The sequence below is a fragment of the Gorilla gorilla genome, chromosome 2 (genome assembly GCF_029281585.2).
Source record: "Gorilla gorilla gorilla isolate KB3781 chromosome 2, NHGRI_mGorGor1-v2.1_pri, whole genome shotgun sequence".
NCBI lineage: Eukaryota > Metazoa > Chordata > Mammalia > Primates > Hominidae > Gorilla > Gorilla gorilla.
The window spans coordinates 54,778,184-54,802,524 of record NC_086017.1 but is presented as its reverse complement, the minus strand read 5'-3'; the positions used below and the strand labels follow the sequence as shown (position 1 = coordinate 54,802,524).

Here is a 24,341-nt window from a genome sequence, read left to right as displayed (position 1 = left end):
CTGTCTTGACATCTGCAGTGTTTGAAGCATAACAGACACCTAATAAATTTTTCCTGAATGAATGGGTGAAATGCACTAGGCTGTGCAGTCACAGCCTAGTAAAAGATTACAACTGTTATTTCATTCATTCAATGAATGTATTCAATTCACTGGGATTCTGATTTGGTTGATCAGCAACTTTGTAACTGGCCAGTCTCTAAATTCTCATATTAAATCTTGCTATTTTTAAGTTGGTGCTCTTAGTTTTCTAGGTAGACAATTAACAGTCGTTCCTCAGTATCCACAGGGTATTGGTTCCAGGACCCCTGAGTATACCCAAATCCATACACACTCAAGTCCTACAGTTGGCCCTGTGGAATGTGTATATAGGAAAAGCCAGATCTCAGTATAGGCAGGTTTCACCTCCCACAAATACACCTGTACTCAGTTGAAAAAATCTGCCTATGAGTGGACCTGCACAGTTCAAACCCGTGCTGTTCAAGGGTCAACTGTATATCATCTACAAATAATACTGGTTAGTGCCTCCTTTCCAAAAGTTTCAAGTCTTTCTGTTTTTTCTTGTCTTGGTACATGAACTAGAACGTCTCAGCAGTATTTAAATAAAAGCTGTAAGGCTCCAACTTCAACTGAAATGCCTCGGGAATTTGTAATCATGCCCTGACCTTCCCACCTCGTCTACTCCCTCTGCAACTTCTCATTCTCCCTTTTCTATCTTGTGGTCACTTTTAGCTTGCAAGGGGCCCATGTGCTCTGGATCAGAGAACAAAGGAAATAAGCTTCATGCTGGCCAGTGGGTACTAGTTACATCAAAAGTTCTCAAACAGTAGTATATATCAGATCTCCTGGGCCAAGTGCTAGCATGAACTTCAGACTCCTGGCCCTTCCCCTGTAGAGGCAAAAGCTCCAGTACAGGAATCTGCATTTTTTTTTGTTCGTTTTTTGTTTTTGTTTTTGTTTTTGTTTTTTGAGAGGGAGTCCAGCTCTGTCACCAGGCTGGAGTGCAGTGGTGCGATCTCGGCTCACTGCAACCTCTGCCTCCCGGGTTCAAGTGATTCTCCTGCCTCAGCCTACCAAGTAGCTGGGATTACAGGCACGTGCCACTATGCCCAGCTAATTTTTGTATTTTTAGTAGAGATGGGGTTTCACCACGGCCAGGATGGTCACGATCTCCTGACCTCGTGATCCACCCACCTCAGCCTCCCAAAGTGCTGGGATTACACGTGCCTGGCCAAGAATCTGCATTTTTTTAACAATCACCCCCAGGTGATTCCAGCACAGATTGTCCAAGGCCAAATGTTGAAAAATATTGAATTTCAGGAGCAGTGAGCACTGGCCTACAACTTGAATCAGTCTCTGAGGGAGGCTGAAGGGGCCCCACAGCTCAGCAGAATCTCTGGGTTGGGAGGGCCTGGAGACTGGGCTTGGGCTAAAAAACTCCTGGGATGCCACGCATGGTGGCTTGCACCTGGAATCACAGCTACCTGGGAGGCTAAGGCAGGAGGACTGCTTGACACCAGTTCAAGACCAGCCTGGGCAACCCAGCGAGAGACCCTGTTTCTAAAAAGAAAAAAGAAAATTCCTGGGAGAAGGAGACAGGGCAGGTTGAGAAGGAGGAACCCTACCAGACAGAGTCGTGGGTCATATTGGTGATTTTCTCGCCATTCTCATTCACATAGGTGTCCACCGTGAGGTTCCTTTCTGTGTCATGAGTTGAATCGAAGGCTGTCACACTGCGTGCTGGGATGCCCAACGCTCTCAGCACTGAAATGATCCAGGGTGGGGTGGTTGGCAACTGTGGGGGCTGGGAGTCCCTCCCTTGGTACCTCTCCCCTCAGCCCCTGGATCTGCCACTTACCTGTAGTCAGGATCCCAGCACTGGCCAAAGCACACAGCCTGCTTCGTGTTGTAGTACTGCTGCAGGATCGGGGCACAGCCTGTCCACTTGTATGGGGCTGTGCCACCTTCGTAGTCCCCAGTCCAATTCCCAATGAGCATGCCTTGGCCTTTCTCAAAGCTCATCTGCCACACATGTAGGGGTGGGGTCAGTGTCCACCCCTCAGAAGAACAAGGTGCTGCCAGCCCAGCTTGGCCACCCAGCCCCCAAAGTGGACACCTCATAATGTCTCAGAGTACTTGGAGGACGTGGGCTTTCCAGAACAGGTGGGGTACCCAGAAGGGCCAAGGAGCATGCCAGCTGTTTGAGTGACCAGGGAGGATGCTCACTGCTCTGTGCCTCAGTTTCCTCCCTCGTAAAATGATGATCATTGCAACACCTACCTTTAGGTTGGTTTTGTTTGTTTTTTGAGAGAGGATCTTGCTCTGTAGCCCAGGCTGGAGTACAGTGGTGTGAGCTCGGCTCACTGCAGCCTCAACTTCCTGGGCTCAGGTGATCCTCCCACCTCAGCCACCCAGGTAATTGGGACTACAGGCGCACGCCACCATACTTGGTTAATTTTTGTAGTTTTTTGTAGAGGCAGGGTTTCACCATGTTGGCCAGGTTGGTCTCAAACTCCTGAGCTCAAGTAATCCAACTGTCTCGGCCTCCCAAAGTGCTGGGATTACAGGTGTGAGTCACTATGCCCGGTCCCTTTAGGTTGTTTTGAGGATGACCTGGGTTAAGCCTATGCCTGTTTTGGCATCTTCCGTTTTTAAATTGTCAGTGGCCTGCACCTCTCTTAACCCCTGAGGAGCCCTGGCTAGACGATCCTTTCCACCTTATTAAAACCAGAGAGAGGACAAAGCCTCGTGAGTTCACCTTTGAAAGCACTTAATGGAATCTCTAAAGAAGGTTGTACAGGCAGGTGCAGAGGAACCCTCCGAAAACATGAAAGGTGACACAGTCACAAATCTTTGATCTGGTGGTGGCCTGGCTTTGACCACATCCACCCATCCCCTCCTGGCCTGCACACTAACATCCTTTGCAAACCCCATCATGCCTTGTGAAAAGCACAGTTACAGTGCCTCATGTTTCCCAGGACGTTAAAGATGTCCGTTTGTTTAACTAAAACCCTTATAGTATGCTACAATTTCTGAATCCTGTTTGGGAGTTTGTTCAGTTTTAATTTACAAGAAGTCTCAAACAATGGTGTGGCCTGGGCCTCCCGTGACCTCTCAGGTCCTGTGGCTGGACAAGCCTCTTCATTCATCAAAATCAGAGAGAGAGCAGAGGCCACCCCCAGACTCAAGAGTGGTCAGACGGAATGAAAACAGATGAAAGAGAGACAGGCAAAGGGTCCTAGGCAAAGCAGGAAATGCCTCCCATCTTAACTGTCACCCAGCCACTGCCCTGGTCCGGCTGCTGCGTCCTCCTGCGAAATTAAGTGGCCCCAGCCTGTCAGCGCCTGCTAGACCCAAGCCGTCTATAAAGCAATGTAGGGGAGGGCGGAGATAGGGAAAGAAGGGGAGTGACGCTGAACCCAAAGGACGTCAGGACTTTCAAAACTCCTGATGCACGAGGCTCTATCCCCATGCAGAACAAAGCACATTTCTGTGCCCAGGCATGGTAGGCAGTCACCGAGATGGTCCCCAGTAATCCCCTCTCCCAGACCCAGTGACTCACTTCTAACCAACAGAGCAGCAAAAGTGATGGCTGTCACTTCTGAAATGAGGTGACAAAGGCTGTGGCTTCCAGCCTGGGCACCCCTCTCTTATTTGCTCACTCTGATGGAAGCTGGCTGCCATGCTGTGAGCTGCCCCTACCTGAGGCTGCTCGCAGCTAGGTGACTGAGCCTGGAAGTATGTCCTCCCCGAGAGATCTTCAGCCAGAACATTCAGCTAAACCACGCCTGGATTCCTCACCCACAGACATGGGAGATAATGGATGTTTGTTGTTTCAGCCACAGTGTCTTGGGGTAACTTGTTACTTAGCAATCGATAATGAATGCACTCACTGCTGCGCCGAGGTTCCCTGCCTGGTGTGGGAGTCGTCTTTAGGCGACCCTGCCAGAAGCTCTGCCTGCTAGTCAGAAATTCACAGATCCAGGAGGCCCATGGATAGCCACAAATTTCTAAGGGTGAAGGGGCAACCTTTATAGGGAACCTGGAAAGGGGGAGGGCCTCTGAAGTGGGCTGGAGTTCTCAGACTCCCGAGCATGGAAGCTAATCTGCAGTAACCTAATTTTGGAAGTGACTCCTGGAACACCTTGGAGTTCTGAATTGCCCATGCTTGCCTCACAGCCTGAGGAGGTGGCTGGGAGGGCACTAGGAAGGAGCACTGCACCAGGAGTCAGCAGAGCTGGCTCAACCACCACTTCACTGTGCAGCCTTTGGCGAACTGCCCCTTCTCCCCCGGCTGGTTTCCTCATCACTGAAACAAGCAGCGGCTTAGCCCATTGCTTCCCAAACCCCACCACGCATAAGAATGACCTGGGAATAGGCTACTCATGGGCCCAAAGCGTGTCAGACCCTGGGCTGGGCACTTGTTGTGTGTTACTGAGACCTCATAATCACCCAAAAGATGAGATAATAGAGGCCCAGAGAGGCTTAGAATCTTGTCCAGAGTCATGGAGCTTGAAAGGAGAAGCAGCCAGGTACGTGCCAGTCCACCTGCACCACTGAGAACTAGAGCCCCTCATGGCAAGTTCTGCCTGCTAATGACTTGGTCTCCTTTACTTGTTCTCTCTCAGCATCCAGCCTGGCCACCTGCTGGCCCCTGGGCTAGAGAATGAACATACCAGCATGGGGGTGAAGGGGAAAGAGCAGGCATGGTGGACTCCTGGGCCCCAGAGAGTCAGCGTGAGGGCCCCCGGTAATCCCACCAGCCCCTAAGGTGCAGGGGAACAGGAGCCCCAGCATTTATGAGGCATACCACGTGCAACAGACACAGGCTCACAGCCACTCTGCAAGGAGGGCATTTCAAGAGCCCCTACTTAAGATCCGTCTGTCGCAGCAGTTCAGCTCACAGACTCGCCTGGAGATGAGCATATGTCTGCCTGCCACCCACAGATGGCAAGAGCAGCCAGTTGGCTGAACTCAGTGGACCTTTGGAGAGTGGTCCTCACTGGCATTGGGAGATCCCTGGGAGTTCCAAGGTCTGTGATCAAAACTACTTGCATAATAATCCCAAGGTAATATTTGCCTTCTTCACTCTCATTCTCTCATAAGTGTACAAAGGATGAAAAATTGTGGTTTCAGATTCCACATTGCAACCAACTTTAAGAAACTGCCACTTACAGAGCTTCAGTATAGTATCTTCCATTATCTGAAAAGGCTATGGGAATATTCCTGCCCCCGCCCCGCTTCTTTTTTTTTTTTTTTTGAGACGGAGTCTTGCTCTGTCACCCAGGCTGGAGTACAGTGGTGCGATCTTGGCTCACTGCAACCTCTGCCTCTCGGGTTCAAGTGATTCTCCTGCCTCAGCCTCCCCAGTAGCTGGGACTACAGGTGTGTGCCACCATGCCCAGCTAATTTTTTGTATTTTTAGTAAAGATGGGGTTTCACCATGTTAGCCAGGATGGTCTCGATCTCCTGACCTCGTGATCTGCCTGCCTCGGCCTCCCAAAGTGCTGGGATTACAGGCGTGAGCCACCACGCCCGGCCGTCCTCTGCCTTTTTAAATCTGTGTATCCGTGTGAGGCCAGATGTTCATATATTCCAACTAAAACAATGAATGCAGAAGCAGATATGAAATTCCAGCTGACTTCTAGCAAGCCAGACATTAAAGAGATTTGCAAAAATGGAAAACAATGCCACTCTTCTCACTACATATTTTACGCTTCGAAAAACATAGGTTTTTAAAAATAAAAATACGTTATTTATGTTAACATGTAATGGAATTATTCTTTTAGAATAAATAGTTTTAAACTTTTCAGTTTTAATTTCTAATACAGTAAATATTGGTAAATATAAACCATATAAATACAACTTATTTGGGGTCCTTAATAATTTTTAAAAGTGCAAAGAGGTCTTGAGACCAAAATATTTGAGAACTGCTACTCTGAACAAACTGACTTCCAAGGAGCCAGGCAGAATAGAGTGACCAACCATCCTGTTTGCCCAAGACTGAGGGGTTTCCTGGAACACAGTATTCTTAGTGCTAAAACCAGAAAAGTCCCAAGTGAACTGCAACAGTTTGCTCACCCAACTGGAGCCCAGCTTGCAGGTAGAAAGAGGACCTTCTGTATTAATATCATTTTGCAGATGGGAAAACTGAGGCTCAGACAGTTGAAGCCATTTACACCTAACGTCAGCCCATAAGTGGCAGGGCTGGGGTTCAGACTCAGGTCTGACTTGAAAGCCGGGCGTGGTGGCCCACGCCTGTAATCCCAGCACTTTGGGAGGTCGAGGCGGGTGGATCACGAGGTCAGGAGTTCAAGACCAGCCTGGCCAAGAAGGTGAAACCCCGTCTCTACTAAAAATACAAAAAATTAGCCGGGCGTGGTGGCATGTGCCTGTAATCCCAGCTACTCCGGAGGCTGAGGCAGAGAATTGCTTAAAACCTGGAGGGGTGGAGGTTGCAGTGAGCCAAGATCGTGCCACTGCACTCCAGCCGGGGTGACAGAGTGAGACTCTGTCTCAAAAAAAAAAAAAAAAGAAAAGAAAACCTGCGCTCAGAACAGATTTCAGCAATGTCTATTTCTTAATAGTTTTGAACAATTGATTGGCCATAGCACTGTGGTGTACTTCAAAGAGCTTACAGTTTAGCTGAGGAAAAACAGAAAAAGGCTGAGCAATTGGCAAGTACAAGACAGCATCAGCCCAGGCTTTCCATACCTACCATAGCACACATGGCCCTGCACACCAGCACGGGGTCCCTCCTATCTGTGGGCTTGAGGGAGCTCTCAGTCAGCAGGGAAATGCAGCAGTCCAGGACATTTTTCTCAAACTATTTTGGGAAATGAAGAAAGAGGCAGTTAAGAGTTTGCCCTGTGTCAGAAACTTAACACATACCATCTAATTTGCATGTCACAGCCACCCTGTAGCGTAACCCATCTCCCCTGCCTACAGTCTCATAAAAAAGTCCACCACAGCACTGAAAATTAGAAACCATTTAAATGTCCTGCCACAGAACAATAGTTAAGTAAGTTTATAGAGCTCTAGCATGCAGCCACTAAAAGGAAGTGTAAGAAGTTTTTAATACCACGGGGAAAATTCCTTTGTAATCAAGTTAAATAAATGAAACAGGCCGGGCGCGGTGGCTCATGCCTGTAATCCCAACACTTTGGGAGGCCGAGGCAGGTGGATCACCTGAGGCCCGGAGCTCAAGACCAGCCTGACCAACATGGAGAAACCCTGTCTCTACTAAAAATACAAAATTAGCCGAGCATGGTGGTGCATGCCTGTAATCCCAGCTACTCGGGAAGCTGAGTCAGGAGAATCGCTTGAACCCAGGAGGCGGAGGTTGCAGTGAGCCAACATCGTGCCATTGCACTCCAGCCTGGGCAACAAGAGCAAAACTCTGTCTCAAAAAAATAATAATAATAAAAATAAATAAATAAATGAATAAATGAAACATGCTACAAAATTGTGAACAAATAGCGTTACAACTATGTAAGCCTTAGTAATAGATAATAGAATAAAATACACTAAAATGTTAAGTCATTATCACCGAGGGAGGAGGTTATGAATAATTTTATTTTCTTTCCACATTTCTGTATTTCCTAAGTCTTTTGTGATAAGCATATTACTTTTGAAATTCTATTTACTGTAAGCCACTTTATCAAGATGTCATTTATATCCCATAAAATTTACCATCTAAACTGGATGATTCAATCTGTAATTATCCATAAATATCTGTATATTTACAGAGTTGAAGTACATGTGTTACTTTTGTAACCTGAGGGAAAAACTACCAAAATAAAAGGAATAGACCACAATGTTTATGTTCCAGAAGGAGTCTGGGGGAGTTTTGTGGTTACAATTCTTTGAGATTCTTTTTATTTTTTATTTTTTTGAGAGAGGGTACAGTACAGTGGCACAATCACTGCTCACTGAAGCCTTAGCCTTCTGGACTCAAGTGATCCACCCACCTCCCTCTCCAACTGCAGTCCCCCCTCCCCACAGCTCTGCCTGGGACTATAGGCATGCATCACCATGCCCAGCTAATTTGTTTATTTTTTGTAGAGACCAGGTCTCCCTATGTTGCCCAGGCTGGCCTTGAACTCCTGGCCTCAAGCCATCCTCCCACCTTGGCCTCCCAAAGTGCTGAGATTACAGGTGTGAGCCTCCATACCCAGTCACTCTTTGGGCTTCTTAAAATCACCGCTTGATTTTCTTTTTTTCTTTTTCAAGATGGAGTCTCACTCTGTCGCTCAGGCTGGAGTACAGTGGCGCCATCTCGGCTCACTGCAACCTCCGTCTCCTGGGTTCAAGTGATTCTCCTGCCTCAGCCTCCCAAGTAGCTGGGATTACAGGCATGTGCCACCACACCTGGCTAATTTTTTGTATTTTTAGTAGAGACGGGGTTTCACTGTGTTAGCCAGGATGATCTCGATCTCCGGGCCTCATGATCTGCCTGCTTCGGCCTCCCAAAGTGCTGGGATTACAGGTGTGAGCCACTGTGCCCGGCCCACCCCTTGATTTTCTAAGAGGGGAAACTCCCTAGGATTCAGGTGATTCCTTCTTCCCTACCCCTCCTGCGGTTCGTTTGGCTGTCTCCTTGCCAGCTACTCCCTTCCATTTCATTTCCCTCTGGTCCTCATGTGTGAGGAGAGGATGCTGAGGGCCTTCTAGGAATGAGTGAGGGTGGAGAGGGCACTCGGCGCACCTTGCACAGAGCACACAGTGGGAGCCTCGCCAGCTGGGAGTCCTTCCTCCCTTGTCCCTACTTCCATCCTGTCCTAGGCGTCCAGACCCAGGGGGAGGAGGGGAAACTCAAGCAGCTGTGAAATGCCTGGCATTTCCCAGGAGTTTTTTGTTGTCAAATCTGGGGGGAGGGGAGGTGGGAAGCATCTGGTGTCTGGCATCCTCACAGCCCAGCTTCTCTGCTTCATGGCTGCACGAAGGCATTGGCCCTCCACTCAGCAGAGGCCTCCACACAAGTCTCTAAAAAACTCTCCCTCTCGTTTAGAAGCTCTTTGTCAATGCCAACATTCTAATTGTAACAGGGCTTCCTTGTAACAGTGCTTCCTTGTAACAGTGCTTGGTTCTTTGGTAAATACACTGGGAGGTAGGGGGTAGGAGAGAGCTGTTTGGCATGAGAGAGAGCCATGGGGGTGGGAGAGAGCCGTGGCGGGGTGGGGGGTATGGGAGATAGCCATGGGGGGTAGGAGAGAGCTGTGGCGGGGGTGGGTGGGGGAGAGAGCCGTTGGGGTTGGGAGAGAGCCGTGGGGGGTGGAAGAGAGCCATGGGAGGTGGGAGAGGGCCAAGGGGGGTGGAAGAGAACCATGGCGGGGGAGAGAGCCAAGGGGGGGGGGGAGAGAGCCAAGGGGGGTGGGAGAGAGCCGTGAGGGGTGGGAGAGAGCCAAGGGGGGTGGGAGAGAGCCGTGGGGGGTAGGAGAGAGCTGTGGGGGGTGGGAGAGAGCCATGGGGGGTGGGAGAGAGCTGTGGGGGGTGGGAGAGAGCCATGGGGGGTGGGAGAGAGCCATGGGGGGTGGGAGAGAGCCGTGGGGGGTAGGAGAGAGCTGTGGGGGGTGGGAGAGAGCCATGGGGGGTGGGAGAGAGCCGTGGGGTGGGTGGGAAAGGCCATGGGTGATCCTTGTGGGAGGGCTTCTGCCCAGGACTCCACCCCATCTGTGCAGCCTAGGCAGGTCACCCCTCTATGCCCAAGTTTCACATGTATGAGGCTGGCGTTTGACCCGAGGTTCACAACCCTTTCTCCAGAACCTTTACTGACTACTACCCAGTTAAAAGGGTGGTCTAGCAGATGGGGCCTGGTCCAGCCACAGGACGACAAATCATTACCTGACCAAAGTTCCAGGGTTTGTATTTGATACTTCTGGCAGCCCCCACGTAATGGCAGCCCGTGTCATTGAGGATGTACTCTTTGCGCTCGTCCTCATCAGGCATGAAAACCATGTCCTCTGAAGCAAGACCACACATCCACAGAGGTTATATTCTGCCCTGGGACAGGAGCAGGCTTGCCACTGGGGACTGTCTGTGCTGGGGGAGCTTCAAGGTCTTTGTGAGGGGCTTGGAACACCCAATGTTGGGGGAGGGAGGTAAGCAGGAGGGAAAGTATCCAAAAGAACTTCCTGAGCCAGCTGTAGGGGACTTCCCCTGGGAAAATCTGGAGCAATTTAAGCATGAGTTAAGAAAAGGATGAATCATAAACCACTGAAAAGAAAGAGAGAGTCCATGAGTCCATACAGATGGAAGAGAGAGGTAGATGGGAGTGAAGGGAGGACTCTGCCTACAGGAAATGCCAGGGGCTAGCAGGTAAACATGGTGGAGAGCTGGCCTTGGAAAATCACTGTGCAACCATCACAGTGAAGAATGGTTGAAGCAAGAACCATCAGTGGATGCTAAATCTAGGGGTGGAGAATTTTAATAAGGATCAGGATGTTTGGATGGTCTTAAAATGTGTCCACATAGACTACTCGTTACAAAGAAAAAGATAGTAATTATATAGCAGAAAAACTGGACAACACCTTGACCAAATGATCACATTTAACATTCCCAATGAGGGGCAGGCAGTGCCTCCAGATATGATTTTCCAAGAAGGACATGTCGTTTACATAATATCCAGCAAGGACTGCGTAACCTGAATCTAAAGATGATGATGAATCAGACAGACCCAAATGACGAATGATCTGTTGAAAAGGGGACTTCTAGTCCTCAAAAATATGTCAAAAAAGACAAAGAAAGACTAAGAAATTGTTCCAGATTAAAGGAGGTAAACATAACTACATGCAAAATGTGACTCTAGATTGGATCCTGTACTGGAGGGAAAACAGTGCTATAAAGCACATGATAAAATCAAGTGACCAGCTGGGTGCGGTGCCTCATCCCTATAATCCCAGCACTTTGGGAGGCCAAGCCAGGTAGATCACCTGAGGTCAGGAGTTTGAGACCAGCCTGACCAACATGGCGAAGCCCTGTCTCTACTAAAAATACAAAAATTAGCTGGGTGTGGTGGCATGTGCCTGTAATCCCAGCTACTTGGGAGGCTGAGGCAGGAGAATTGCTTGAACCCAGGAGGCAGAGGCTGCAGCGAGCCAAGATCGCGCCATTGCGCCATTGCACTCCAGCCTGGGCGACAAGAGTGAAACTTCGTCTCAAAAAAAAAAAAAAAATTTAAAAAAAAGTGACCAAACTGGAATATAGATAGTAGATGAAAGTGTTATGCTAACACTTATTTTTTTAATTATTTATTTTTATTTATTTATTTATTTATTTTTGAGACAGAGTCTCGCTCTGTCACCCAGGCTGGAGTGCAGTGGCGCGATCTCGGCTCACTACAACCTCCAACTCCCAGGTTCAAGCGATTCTCCTGCCTCAGCCTCCCAAGTAGCTGGGATTACAGGTGCGTGCCACCACGCCCAGCTAATTTTTTGTATTTTTAGTAGAAACAGGGTTTCACCATGTTAGCCAGGATGGTCTTGATCTCCTGACCCTGTGTTCCGCCTGCCTTGGCCTCCCAAAGTGCTGGGATTACAGGCATGAGCCACCGCGCCTGGCCTATTTTTTTTTTTTTTCCTTTTTTGAGACAGAGCTGGAGTGCAGTGGTGCAATCTTGGCTCACTGCAAGTTCTGCCTCCCGGGTTCACGCCATTCTCCTGCCTCAGCCTCCCTAATAGCTGAGAATATAGGCGCCCGCCACCATGCCCGGCTAATTTTTATGTATTTTTGGGAGAGATGGGGTTTCACCGTGTTAGCCAGGATGGTCTCGATCTCCCGACCTCGTGATGCACCCACCTCGGCCTCCCAAAGTGCTGTGATTACAGGCGTGAGCCACCACGCCCAGCTGCTAACACTTAATTTACTGAAGTTGATAACTGTACTGTGGTTATATGAGAGAATATCCCTGTTCTTAGGGAATACACATTGAAGGGTTTAGGGGTTGTAAAGAACCAACTTATATGTAACTTACTCTCAAATAGTTCAAAAATAAAAAGCGTGTGTGTGTGTGGTGTGTGTGTGTGTGTGTGTAGAGGAGGGAGGGAGGGAAAATGATTAAGCAAATGGAGCAAAATGTTAACAACAGGTGAGCCTGGATAAAGGGTATAGGTTGTTCATTACATCATTTTTGCCACTTTTCTGTGAGCTCAAAATCATTTCCAAATACAAAGGTTAAAAAAAAAGAGCTCCTTGGCTTCTAGCATGGGTACCTGATGGCTTTTGACTTCGAGAAGGCTCCAGGAGAGAGGGCAGGTGTGGAAAGGGTTGACATAGAATGTGCCGCATTTGAGGCTGCAAGAAGATGTCCAGCACCCTCTGGAGAGAAGCCGGTGCTGGCAATGGCAGAAGTAGCCTCAAGCGCCATTTACATAAAGGCTCCAGTGTAGCCACAGGAAGAAATGAGCTGGGTACATGAGGAAGTGGAGAGAAGAGAACAGAACTAAGGGAGCAGAAGGGAGGAACCAACCACAATTCAGGCCCTGACCTGGAGCTGGCAAGGAAGAAGTCCTTGGTGGCCCCTCCCACCTCCACGAAGGCAGCCTCTGTACAGTGGTGGAGGCAGAAGCCAGCTGGGGCAGGGCAAGGCACCGGGGAGAAGTGGAAACAGGGAATAAGGACCTCCATTCTAAGGGGCCTGGTCACAAAGAAAATGCTCCAGTGGTGTCTGTGATCTGTTCCTGGGTCACATCCCTTAAACTAGTTTGCAAGTACCTTGAGAGCAAACAAAAGCTCATAGACGATGCATTGCACATAGCAGGTTTTGCCGGGGTCACCTGCCATTCCCCAGCAGACCTGAGATTCACAGTACCTTTACACCATGGGTTGAAGAGAAGGTATAGGATGTTTTCTTCAGACTTAAGGATGTGGTTTCCAGTTTTCACATTTAGTTGGTACTTGCCCAGGATGGCATTGGGGGAACTGGTGACAGCCACTGTGACCTGAGCAAACCATAAGATAAGGTGGACATCTCCCCCTCTGGCCAGATCCCAAATCTTACAGATGCTTCCCAGAAGAATCCATCAGTCCTAACAACTCATCCCATCTGGAACCAGCCTGGAGACAAGGAATGGTCACGACCCTGGACAGCCAGGAGCGCCCCTGCAAGGGCAGGATGCATGAGACAGAAAAGCAGCTCCATACAGCATGAAGTTTTGGCACGTCTTGCAAGGGCCCTGGACAGACTGGGCATTTTCACCTCCCTGAGACTCACTACCTTCACCACTTGCTTCACCACAGCCTGGAGGTGATACCATCTCCAGGTTGTTGGGAAGATGCTGTGGATAAAGTACGCATAAGGTGCTGACATGGCTGGCTCTGTGTCCCCACTCGAATCTCGTCTCGTATTGTAATCCCCATAATCCCCACATGTTGAGTGAGGGACCTGGTGGGAGGTGATTGAATCATGGGGGCAGTTTCCCCCATGCTGTTCTCATGATAGTCAGTGAGTTCTCATGAGATCTGATGGTTTTATAAGGCAGTTTCCCCTGCTCTTTCTCGCTCTCTCTCACCTGCTACCACGTAAAATGTGCCTACTTCCTCTTCTGCCATGATTGTAAGTTTCCTGAGGTGTCCCCAGCCATATGGAACTGTGAGTCAATTAAACTTCTTTCCTTTATAAATTACCCAGTCTCAGGTATTCTTTAGAGTAGTAGAGTAGTACAAGAATGGACTAATACAGGTGCCTAGCCCAGTGTCTGGAACTTCAGGGGAAAGGTTAAATGTCAGCTGTCTTTTGGAGCAAAAAAACACCTTCCTCTTGGAATACAGGCAGCCAGAGTCCCAGAAGGCCATTGGTCCAAGGGCGTCCAGGCCTCTATCCAGCCTTTTAGGATAAATAATAGCTGGAGAGATAATTAGGATACATCAATATTGCTGTAGCCACAATGGTACCAAGAATAATAATTCTCATCCTTGTCACAATACACTTCCATTTGTGGTCCAAGGTCCTCCCATGAGATGCTTATTATTATAACTCATAGGAGCAATAGGCTCTCAGTTCAAATCCCAGCTCTACTCTCCCCGCTTTTTTTTTGAGACAGAGTCCTTCTCTCTCACCCAGGCTGGAGTGCAACTGGCTTCTAGCATGGGCATCTGATGGCTTTTGACTTCAGGAAGGCCCCAGGAGAAAGGGCAGGTGTGGAAAAGGGTTGACATAGGATGTGCCACATTTGAGGCTGCAAGAAGATGTCCAGCACCCTCTGGAGAGAAGCCGGTGCTGGCGATGGCAGAAGTAGCCTTGAGTGCCATTGCAGCATTGAACTCCTGGGGTCAAGTGATTCTCCCACCTAAGCCTCCCAACTAGCTGGAACTACACGTGCCCACCATCACTCCTGGCTAATTTTTTTTTTTTTTTTTTTTTTTTAGTAGAGATGGGGTAGCCCTGTGTTGCCCAGGCTGGCCAGCTCTACCTCTTACTGGCTGTATGACCTTGGCTGATTACTTAACCTCTCCTGTGCCTCAGTTTTCTTGTTTAAAAGTTTGGAATGATAACAGGCCCCCTTCTTTGTGGGAGCATTGTGAAAATTAAATGAGCTAATAAATATAAATGTTTAATTGTCATTATTTTGCTGGTGGGGAAATTGAGGTTCACAGAGGTAGCCCAAGAGGTGGAGCTGGGATCAAACTCACTGTGCTACAACTCCAGAATCCACAAGGCTAACTCCCCATACCCCTCTTGTGGCAAGAGGGAGGAGGTTGTGCCCTCACTGTTCATTACAATGGAGCCCAGGAGAACCAGCCTTCCAGGGTGCAGGAAATGGCCTCCACCTTGATCTGGCTGGTGGTCCCACAGCTGTATTCATATGCAAAAATTCATTGTGCAAACCATTAAGATTTGTGTCCTTTATGTGTGTTATATGTCAATTAAAAAAATTAAAAATAACACTTTTTGAGTAAAGAAATGCAGCTCCTGCCCACAACCCATGCCCACCTCGGGAGAGATTTTCATGATACCCTGAAAAACACTCAAATGCAAAATTGGGGTTGAGAGTCTGGGATCTGGATGGGAGGGAGAGGAAGGAAGAGGCTGGGGCACTAGCGAGGATTCCAGCAGCAGCTGGCCCATTCATCTCATTTCCACCAGCAGATTCTGCTTCTACAAAAACCCAATGTAATTGCCATTTTTAAATCATGGCATTAGCTTAGCATTAAACTTCTGGGAATTTAGCCCAAGGAAGTATCCGTAAGCCAGTCCAAAGATCTGGCTGAGACATGGTTCTTTACAACACTGGAAGATTGGAGACAACTGTGAACACCCAGTGCTCCCCAAAAGGGTGGAAAACCAGCCACCCTAAGCCACACACTCGGGCAGAAGCCACTGTGGAAAACATCCATTAGGTCTTGTCAAGTGAGTGAAGCATGAGATGGACCCCCATTTTGTATTTGACCATGACACAGAAAAAGCCTGGAAGGAAGGATGGGTAACTTAGTTGGTGGAACCATGAGTTATTTTTATGTACTTCTCTCCGCTCATGTCCTCCAGTGAACATTGTTCCCTTTGAAATGGAAAGGGGAAGGGTGACATGTAGGAGGTTTGGCCACAGCGATACTGTGTGCTTGGAGGAGGCTGAGTGGGGAAACAGACATATGGAGCCATGGCCCCTCTATCATGCTGTGCTGTGGATGGCTTTAAACCATGTTACCAGCTGACAGGTGAGGAAGGGGATAGGGGCTGCTCACATTAGGAGCATGCCGCCAGAAGCCAGCCAGCCCACCCGCCAGCCCGGTGGGTGCTCACCTCTTTGCCAGATTCATTTTGAAGGGTTGCCTGCCAGTTGTAGTGGTCTGAGGGCGTCCTCGGGTCGAGCACCACCAGGGTGTGTTTGGCGATGCTAGGATTCGGCCCTGGAGACACCCAAAGGAAAACATTGGCCCAGCCATGGGCCACCCCCAAGACAATCTCCCCTGGTTCGGGCCCACCTACTGCCCACTCATGGAGCCCCCACCCCTCCTTTCCAGGCTCATTTGTCCCCTGGCTCCAGCCCCTCTAATTCTGCAGGGGCCTCCTTCTGCCCCACATGTCCAGTTTTAGTTTTCTGTTCAATTTAGATGAGCTTCCTGCCTCCTCTCCACGTCCTCCCTTTTTACCCATCAGATCCAGGTCTCCCTAGAGCTCCTGCCTCTGTCACACGCTCATTCGAGTTACCATTTGTTTAACCCTGCTGGCTCGTGCCACAGACCAACATGCTTGTTCACTCCACGCAATGCAGGGGAACTGCTTAACCTTCACTCCTCGTCTGGAGGAGGCAGATGCCACCGCCTACCCTGCAAGCTGTTGCAGGATCTTGTTTGAAAGGTCGGTCAGTTTATGTCATGAGCTCCAGGGACTACTAGAATCAAATCCAACCTCTTTCCATAGCCCACAGATGGCCCTCAGTGAGGCTTCTCCCCAACTCCCCACTTTCCTCCCTGTCATGACTGGGTTTCTGGGTTTCTGGTCCCCAGAGAGTTAGCTCATGACAAAGAGCATGTGACACAAGTGTTGTCTCCTCAGGGCCCTGGCACTTGCCATGCTCATGGCTGGGAACACCCTGCTCTCAGCTCTTCACACGGTGGGACGTGGGTCTCAGCAGGGTCACTTCTCAGGGAAGCCCTTCCAACCCTGACAGAGTCAGCACCGACAGAGTCAGCACCGCCCCGACCTGCTGCTTTCTGTCTTGCTGGAGGAGCCTCTTGTTTTTGGTTTCTTCATCATATCTGGCCCTGTCTGAAATTATCTTGCACTTTTGTTTGTTTACTGCTCTCTCTGCTAGTACAGTCAAGTCTAGGAGGCAGGAACCGCTTTACCTCTGGGTTCCCTGGCACAGAGTAGGTACTCAACAAACATTTGTTGAGTGAGTGATTCACACTATGTCATACATGGAGAGTGCTCAGTGCAACACCTGGCATGTGGCAAGTACTCAGGAAATTTTGGGTGAGGGAATGCACATGGACCCAGGGGTACTATAAAGTCACTGAAGTCAGCAACAGCACGGTCCCAGTCCATGCGTTGAGCAGGTAGCTCATGGCATGGCACACAGTAGGTGCTTATTTCATCTTGGATGAAGGGAATGGAGGCTGTTCTGACTGATCTCCACCAGCACGTTGGAGGAGACCCTAAGCCTGTTGTTCACTCAGAGAAGGAGCAAAAGGAGCGCTCTCCCAGGAAGTGCTATTGTATGCCATCTTGTAAAGTAGATCTACCTGATCTAATTTTTTTTTGAGACGGAGTTTCACTCTTGTCGCCAGGACGAAGTGCAATGACACTATCTTGCCTCCCTGCAACCTCCACCTCCCAGGTTCAAGCAATTCTCCTACCTCAGCCTCCCGAATAGCTGGGATTACAGGCACCTGCCACTATGCCCAGCTAATTTTTGTATTTTTAGTAGAGACAGGGTTTCACCATGTTGGCCAGGTTGATCTCGAACTCCTGACCTCAGGTGATCTGCCCGCCTTGGCCTCCCAAAATGCTGGGATTACAGGCATGAGCTGCCATGCCCAGCTTACTTGATCTATTTTTAAAACTTAAAAACAACATTAAAGAAGTAAGACCCTCCTCCATTATCCCACCACCTGTCACAAAATCTAATACATTTTCTCTGTTCCCCTAGTTGTACTTATGCACATATATTTACCTAGCTATAACAAATGCATGAGCCATTTCCTATTATCTTTGCAACCAAAATATGATATTTTAATCATTATTACTGGCTTGCCTCCAGCCCACCCCGCTATGGCATCAGCATACCTCAGTCCTATGATTCATCTCTACAAAATGTTCCAGACCCCACCACGGCAGATGCCCGCTGAGTCACCTCCTCTCTCTGCTCCGGCCCCTCCCCTGCTTAGCCAAGGAATCAGAGCCTCACTACGTGCCAGGTCCTGACTGAGCTTCCCATTCTATTCTCATCACACCCGCTATCATTCCCACATTACAGATGGAGAAACTGGGGATCAGGGAGGGTAAGGCACTCCTGGCTCAGACTGACCAGAAAGGGCCACACCAGCATCCACAGACACTTGTGATCCCTCCCCAAAGCCCCATGAGTAGGGCCCCGAGGCTTCACCTGTGCTGAATTCCAGTTTCAGTTGGTGGTAGGATTGTAGGGGCTGGTTCAGCACCAGCCGCAGGTGAAACACCTGTCCTCGCCGGAACACAGGACTGCTCGTTTGGAACTCCCATGTGTGGTGAGAAACGGCGTTGTCCTGCTTCAAGAAATCAATGTGGAGAACTTGCAGCTCTGTCAGCAACACAGCACATGTGGAAAGAGAGCACAGAGAATGTTTATTCCCTGATCACCTCTTTCTGGGTTCAAAATCTGAGAGTGCGTTGAGGTGGAGCTGGGCTTTAGAGTCGGGCATCCCTGCTCCACCTCCAGCTGGTTATGAATCTGTCTGAGACTCAGTTTCTTCACCTGTAAGACTGGTGTGCACGTACCTACCTTGTGGGATTACATGGGGATGAGCTGAGAGCAGTGGACTCAAGTAGTTAGTCATGTAACCCCGCAAAATAGGTAAGTGCACGCCCATCTTACAGGTGAGGAAACTGAGTTTCAAACAGGGTGAGTCTGTGAGTGGCTGTTAGGCAAGGTTCCCACCCCAACTCCCCCTCTCTGCAGACATGGCCTCAGGAACAAACCTGGTGCCAGGGTATTCTCCGTCAATCAACACAAAAGCTGAAGGGAAAGAGGGGAGCAGGCAAACTGAGGAGGGAACAGATGAGCCCTGGGATTGCTCCCCTTCCTGTTCAGCCCAGACTCCCATCAGCTTCAAGTCAGACACCATCCCGAGGTGAGAGTTCACATCCTGAAGAGAAGGGTGGGGTGCAAAGTGGCTGGGGTGAAGCCTTTTTATCCAAATTGAGGAGGAAGCACCAAGGAGCTCCCATGATCTGAGGCCAAGACTACTTGCATTATAAATGGGATTTTTAAGGCCAGGTGCAGTGGTTCACGCCTCTAATCCCAGCACTTTGGGAGGCTGTGGGGGCGGCGCATCACCTGAGATCAGGAGCCGAGATCAAGCCACTGCACTCCAGACTGGGTGACAGAGTGAGACTCTGTCCCCGCCAAAAAGAACAGGGGATTTTTTTCTTCAATGCTAAAGTGAAAAGTACATTCAGTAAAAGAAATAATCTCCACATGCATAAAACACCCTTTTCTGTAGCACATGTATTTCTTACCATGTGTCTGTTATAATGACATTTCGTATCACCTCAGCTTGAGACCCAAACCCCTCCCCTTTATCTAAAATTCAAACTATTCCCAGGCTCATGAGTCATGAAGGGAAATGTGTTTTGGCTGCATGCTGAAACCACCTGGGGGTTGTAAAACTACTTATGTTCTCCCCCAGCGATTCTGATACAATTGTTCTGAGTGGGGCTGAGCCTGTATGTTTTCAAAGCTTTCCAGGCAATTCGAGTGTGCAGAGGGCATGGTAAAACACAGACTGCCAGGCCCACCCTGAGTTTCTGATTCAGCACATCTGGGGTGTGGCTGAGAATTTGCCTCTCCAGCAGCTTCCTTGATGACACTGATGCTGCTGGCCCAGGGAGGCACGTATGGAGAACCCCTAGATTAGGAAGCCCCACTGTGGCCTGTGAGGTAAAGTGAGGTGAGATGCAGGGACCTTCCTCTGCTCCTGAGGGCTCACCCACAGAGGAAACCCATCCTCTGCAGAGATCAAGGAGGCCAGCCATGGAAACTGGGCTTCCGTGACTACAAAATAGGTGGAGTGGTCACGCCCACATCAGAGGCCTACCTTGGGGATGCGGCCAGTGATGTGTTTGGAGACAGCACAGCTCATTCTTGCTGGAGTGGCTTTGGGATTGGGGTCTGGACAAGTGTTCTCCAGGAAGGCAAGTCTCAGCAAGTGGCCTTCCCTTCGCACTGCGCACAGGGCCTGGGAACCTGCTGCCTCCAGCAGGGAGGCACACCTGGCAGACAGACCTACCTTCCCAGGTGCTTCCCCTTCTTGGGCTGAAATCTTGGGGTGGGCCCATGGCTAGCTGGAGCATCTTAGCCCATTTGTGCCACTGTTATGGAATACCTGAGACTGGGTCATTTAGAAAGAATAGAAATTTATTTCTCACAGTTCTGGAGGCTGGGAAGTCCAAGATCAAGGCACTAGAATCTGGTGAGGGCCTCTTGCTGCATTGTAACATAGCAGAAGGCAGAGGGCGAGAGAGGACCAACTCCCTCCTTCAGGTCCCTTTAGAGGGGCACCTCATCTCATTCACAGGGAAGAAGCCCTTATCACCTAATCAACTCTTAAAGGCCCCACCTCTTAGTATCACCACATTGGCAACCCCTGAATTTTAGGGGGAGACATATTCAAACCATAGCATGCTGTCAGGAGCTGCAATCCTGAAAGGCTTCTTCATTTCCCTGGACAGCAGAGCTCCTGCTGTGGGACCCAGAGCCAATCGCAAAGCAATCACAGCTAGAAAAGGGCTTTAACAGTCCCTCCCATGTTCTGACTTATTCCTGCTCCCCCATGGACTGGGCAGGTGGGTGACCTGGGTTCCCAAGGGGTAAAGGTATAGGTTTTGGTACCAGGAAGCAGGAAAGAGCAGTTAAGAAATCCAAATCCTAAATGCAGTCATCTCTGTGGAAGCTTCTTAAGACCTTATCTCCCTGGAATGGTAAACATAGTCCCTCCCTTGGTGGCTAGTGTGCACATTGAGTGCCTGGCACATGCCTGGCACACAGTAGGCACTCGATAAAATGCAGGCCATCATTAATGTTAGGCAGATGGGCATATAGTGGGCTGAATGGTGGTCCCACAGAAGATATCTCCACCTGGAGCCTGTGAATGTGACCTTATAGAAACAGGGGATTTTCAGGTGTGATTAAGGATCTTGTGATTATATTATCCTGGATTATCCAGGTAGGACCTAAATCCAATAACAAGTGTCCTTATAAGAGACATGGAAAGGCAAGGGGAGGGTCATGTGAAGATGGAGGCAGAGACTGGAGTTACACAGCTGCAAGCCACAGAACACCTGGAGCCACCAGAAACCAGGAAAGACAAGGGAAGATTCTCCACTGGAGGCTTCTGCAAGAGCAGGACCCTGCGGACATTTTGATTTTGGATGTCTATCTTCCAGAACGAGAGAATAATAAATTGCTGTTGTTTTAAGCAGCCTCATTTGTGGTCATTTGAATGTCCTAAGAAACCAACATACAGCACATAACAGATGTGCAGTACTGGAGCCTCCTCCCTCACCCTCTCCTGGGCACTGCTCTGTGACCTGAGCACTGCTTAAGGCAGATCTGGGAGGCTGGAGGAATCCTGGAACTACAGGAAGCCACATTGGGGCTGTCTTTAAAAAAATGCCTTTGGAGTCACATACCTGTAATCCCGGTTACTCGGGAGACTGAGGTGGGAGAATCACTTGAGCCCAGGAGTTTGAGGCTGCAGTGAACTATGATTGCAGCTGTGAATAGCCACAAAACACCAGCCTGGGCAACAAAGTGAGACCCCAACTCTAAAAAAAAAAAAAAAAAGCCTTCGTATTTTTATTTTGTAGCTATTGCACTTGGATAGGTAGTCAAAATTGATATACCAGTTTAATGCTTGCAGTGTCATAAATGCAAGATGACCAGGGAAACCTGCAAAGAAAAAGTGTCAGTGGAATACAATGTCCTTGTTTTTTGCCACCAACGTGTGAGTTGGAGTTTAAATTATTTGAGTATTAAAAAACAAAAGTCTCTGCAATGGATAATTTTTGCTATAACTTTTGCCTATGAAGCCTCTGGAAAAAAGGAGACAACATAAAAGACAAGCAATCTCCAGATGGTGATATACTTTTGGAGTTTTAAAAAGCAAAGTTGCTTTTAAACTAAAATTAGCATTAGTTGCTAATGAGCTCTTGTGAAATTGTCAGCCTTAGAAGCTTATGATTTTCCAGTCTGTATGTATATTTTTGAGTGGGTCAAGTGGGACTCTTGAAATGACAAGAAAAAACGCACTTAAGAGGATCTTGGTGAGTTTATAAGAAGAGGAAGACCTGAGCTTACCATGTGATGCCCAGTACCACCTTGGGACTCCTCAGGGAGTCCTCGCTAGCAAGAAGGCCCTCACCAGATGCAGCTCCTCGACCTTGGAGTCTCAGCCTCCATAACTGTAATAAATGAATTTCTTTTCTTTATAAATTACCTGAGTTTTAGGTATTCTTTTATAAGCAACAGAAAATAAACTAATACAATTTCCTTCTCCTTCCTTCTGGTAAGGCAGTTTGATTATTAAATACAGCTTTCCCCAGAAAGGGACTGACCTTTTCTAGGCTGCTCAATGAATAAATGATCAGGACAAAAAATAGTGAGAGGTTATTTAAGATCACTTTGATTTTTATTTTTTTATACAGGGCCTTGCTCTGTCACCCAGGCTGGAGTGCAGTGGTATGAACACGGCTCACTGCAGCCACAACCTCGTGAGCTCAAGGGATCCTCCCACTTCAGCCTCCAGAGTAGCTGGGACTACAGGTGTGCACCACCACACCTGGCTTTTTTATTTTTTGTGGTGATGAAGTCTTACTATGTTGCCCAGGCTGGTCTCAAACTCCTGAATTCAAGCGATCCTCCTGCCTCAGCGTCCAAAAATGTTGGAATTACAGACACGAGCCACCACACCCAAACTACCATTTTGAAAATTTTTGAAAATTCAGGATTTTGTCCTGACCAATTCCAGAATATGATGTGTTATTCTGGTTAGATTGTATTAAAATATTTTTCTGTAAAAATGCTTTTGTCCCTCTTGCAAACAACCATTCGAGATGAAAGGTCTGGGTGAGAATAAGAGATTACTAAAAACAAAAAAAAAATAAAGTTATGATTGCTGAATGAATGAGATACACAGAGAAAAAACATGTCACAGCTAATCGCTAAAGGAATTAAACACATCCTGTGTGACTCCACTGGAGAGGACTCTTGGAAGACCTGCCTAGCTCCCTCAGGACCTCACCCCAGCAGGCTTTTCCCTTTGCTGATTTTCTTTGTACCTTTTGCCACAAGAAATCACATTCCCCCCACCCCCCAGTGTCCATATTGCTGCCTGAGGCTACTGCCACCTGCCAGCAGGCACTCCTGGAGAGTCTCCTTCCCAGAGTGCTTGTGGGAGCACAGCCCCTGCAGAATGCATACCAGTTATGAAAAATTTCAAACATCACCTCTTTCTGTAGAGGTCTGGGATTCCCCCAAACTGAGAAAGTAAAATAAACAGTTGTCCTTGGCTCATAGGCAGAAACTGGCTCCTAGTCACAGTTGTCACTGGTTTAGGGGATAAACGCCAATCTTCTTTGGAGTAATTCATTCTCCACCAAAGTTTTATGGCATTCCCACAGATAAAGTCACACTCAAGGTGAGCTTACAGCCCCAAATTTTAAAACATAAAATACACTATTTCAGCAGAAACCACACAAGTATTCGTCCAAGAAATCAGATAATATACAGACTATAAAATAATGTATATAGACTATGGACCAGGCACAGTGGCTCACGCCTATGATCCCAACACTTTGGGAGGCTGAGGCAGGGGGATCCCTTGAGCCCAGGAGTTCAAGATCAGCCTGGGCAACATAGAGAAACCCTGTCTTTAAAAAAAAATTATTTAATTAACTGAGAATGGTGATGTGCACATGCAGTCTCAGCTACTTGGGAGGCTGAGGCAAGAGTATCTCTTGGGCCTGGGAGGTCAAGGCTGCAGTGAGCCATGTTCATACCACTACACTACAGCCTGGGTGACAGGGTGAGACCTTATTTCAAAAAATAATAAATAAAATAAAATATTAAAAAATATAGGGCCGGGCACAGTGGCTCATGCCTGTAATCCCAGCACTTTGGGAGGCAGAAGCGGGCGGATCACCTGAGGTCAGGAGTTCGAGACCAGCCTGACCAACATGGTGAAACCCCGTCTCTACTAAAAATACAAAATCAAAATTAGCCGGGTGTGGTGGCAGGCGCCTGTAGTCCCAGCTACTTGGGAGGCTGAGTCGGGAGAATGGCGTGAACCTGGGAGGCAGAGCTTGCAGTGAGCCGAGATTGCACCACTGCACTCCAGCCTGGGCGACAGAGTGAAACTCTGTCTCAAAAAAAAAAAAAAAAAATTAGCCAGGCTTGGTGGTGCATGCCTGTAATCCCAGCTACTCGAGAGGCTGAGGCAGAAGAATTGCTTGAACCGGGGAGGCAGAGGTTGCAGTGAGCCGAGATCACGCCATGGCACTCTAGCCTGGGCAATAAGAGTGAAACTCCATCTCAAAAATAAATAAATAAATAAATTAAATTAAATAAACTATATATATATATATATATATATATATATATATATGGAGAGAGAGAGAGACCATAAAATAGCCAAGTCAAAAATGGCTA

The 24,341-nt window shown here is 48.4% G+C and overlaps 1 protein-coding gene across 1 annotated transcript in view; it reads right to left on the bottom strand.

Moving 5' to 3' along the window:
- TGM4 (transglutaminase 4) overlaps positions 1-18,157 on the bottom strand; it is a 29,127-nt gene extending 10,970 nt beyond the window's left edge. Inside the window, 8 exon segments of the mRNA XM_063703733.1 lie at positions 1,623-1,761; positions 1,856-1,869; positions 1,871-2,019; positions 6,716-6,823; positions 9,841-9,959; positions 12,806-12,935; positions 15,734-15,795; positions 18,124-18,157. Coding sequence (XP_063559803.1) covers positions 1,623-1,761; positions 1,856-1,869; positions 1,871-2,019; positions 6,716-6,823; positions 9,841-9,959; positions 12,806-12,935; positions 15,734-15,795; positions 18,124-18,157 — 755 coding nt within the window.
- Between the last annotated feature and the right edge of the window lie 6,184 nt (positions 18,158-24,341).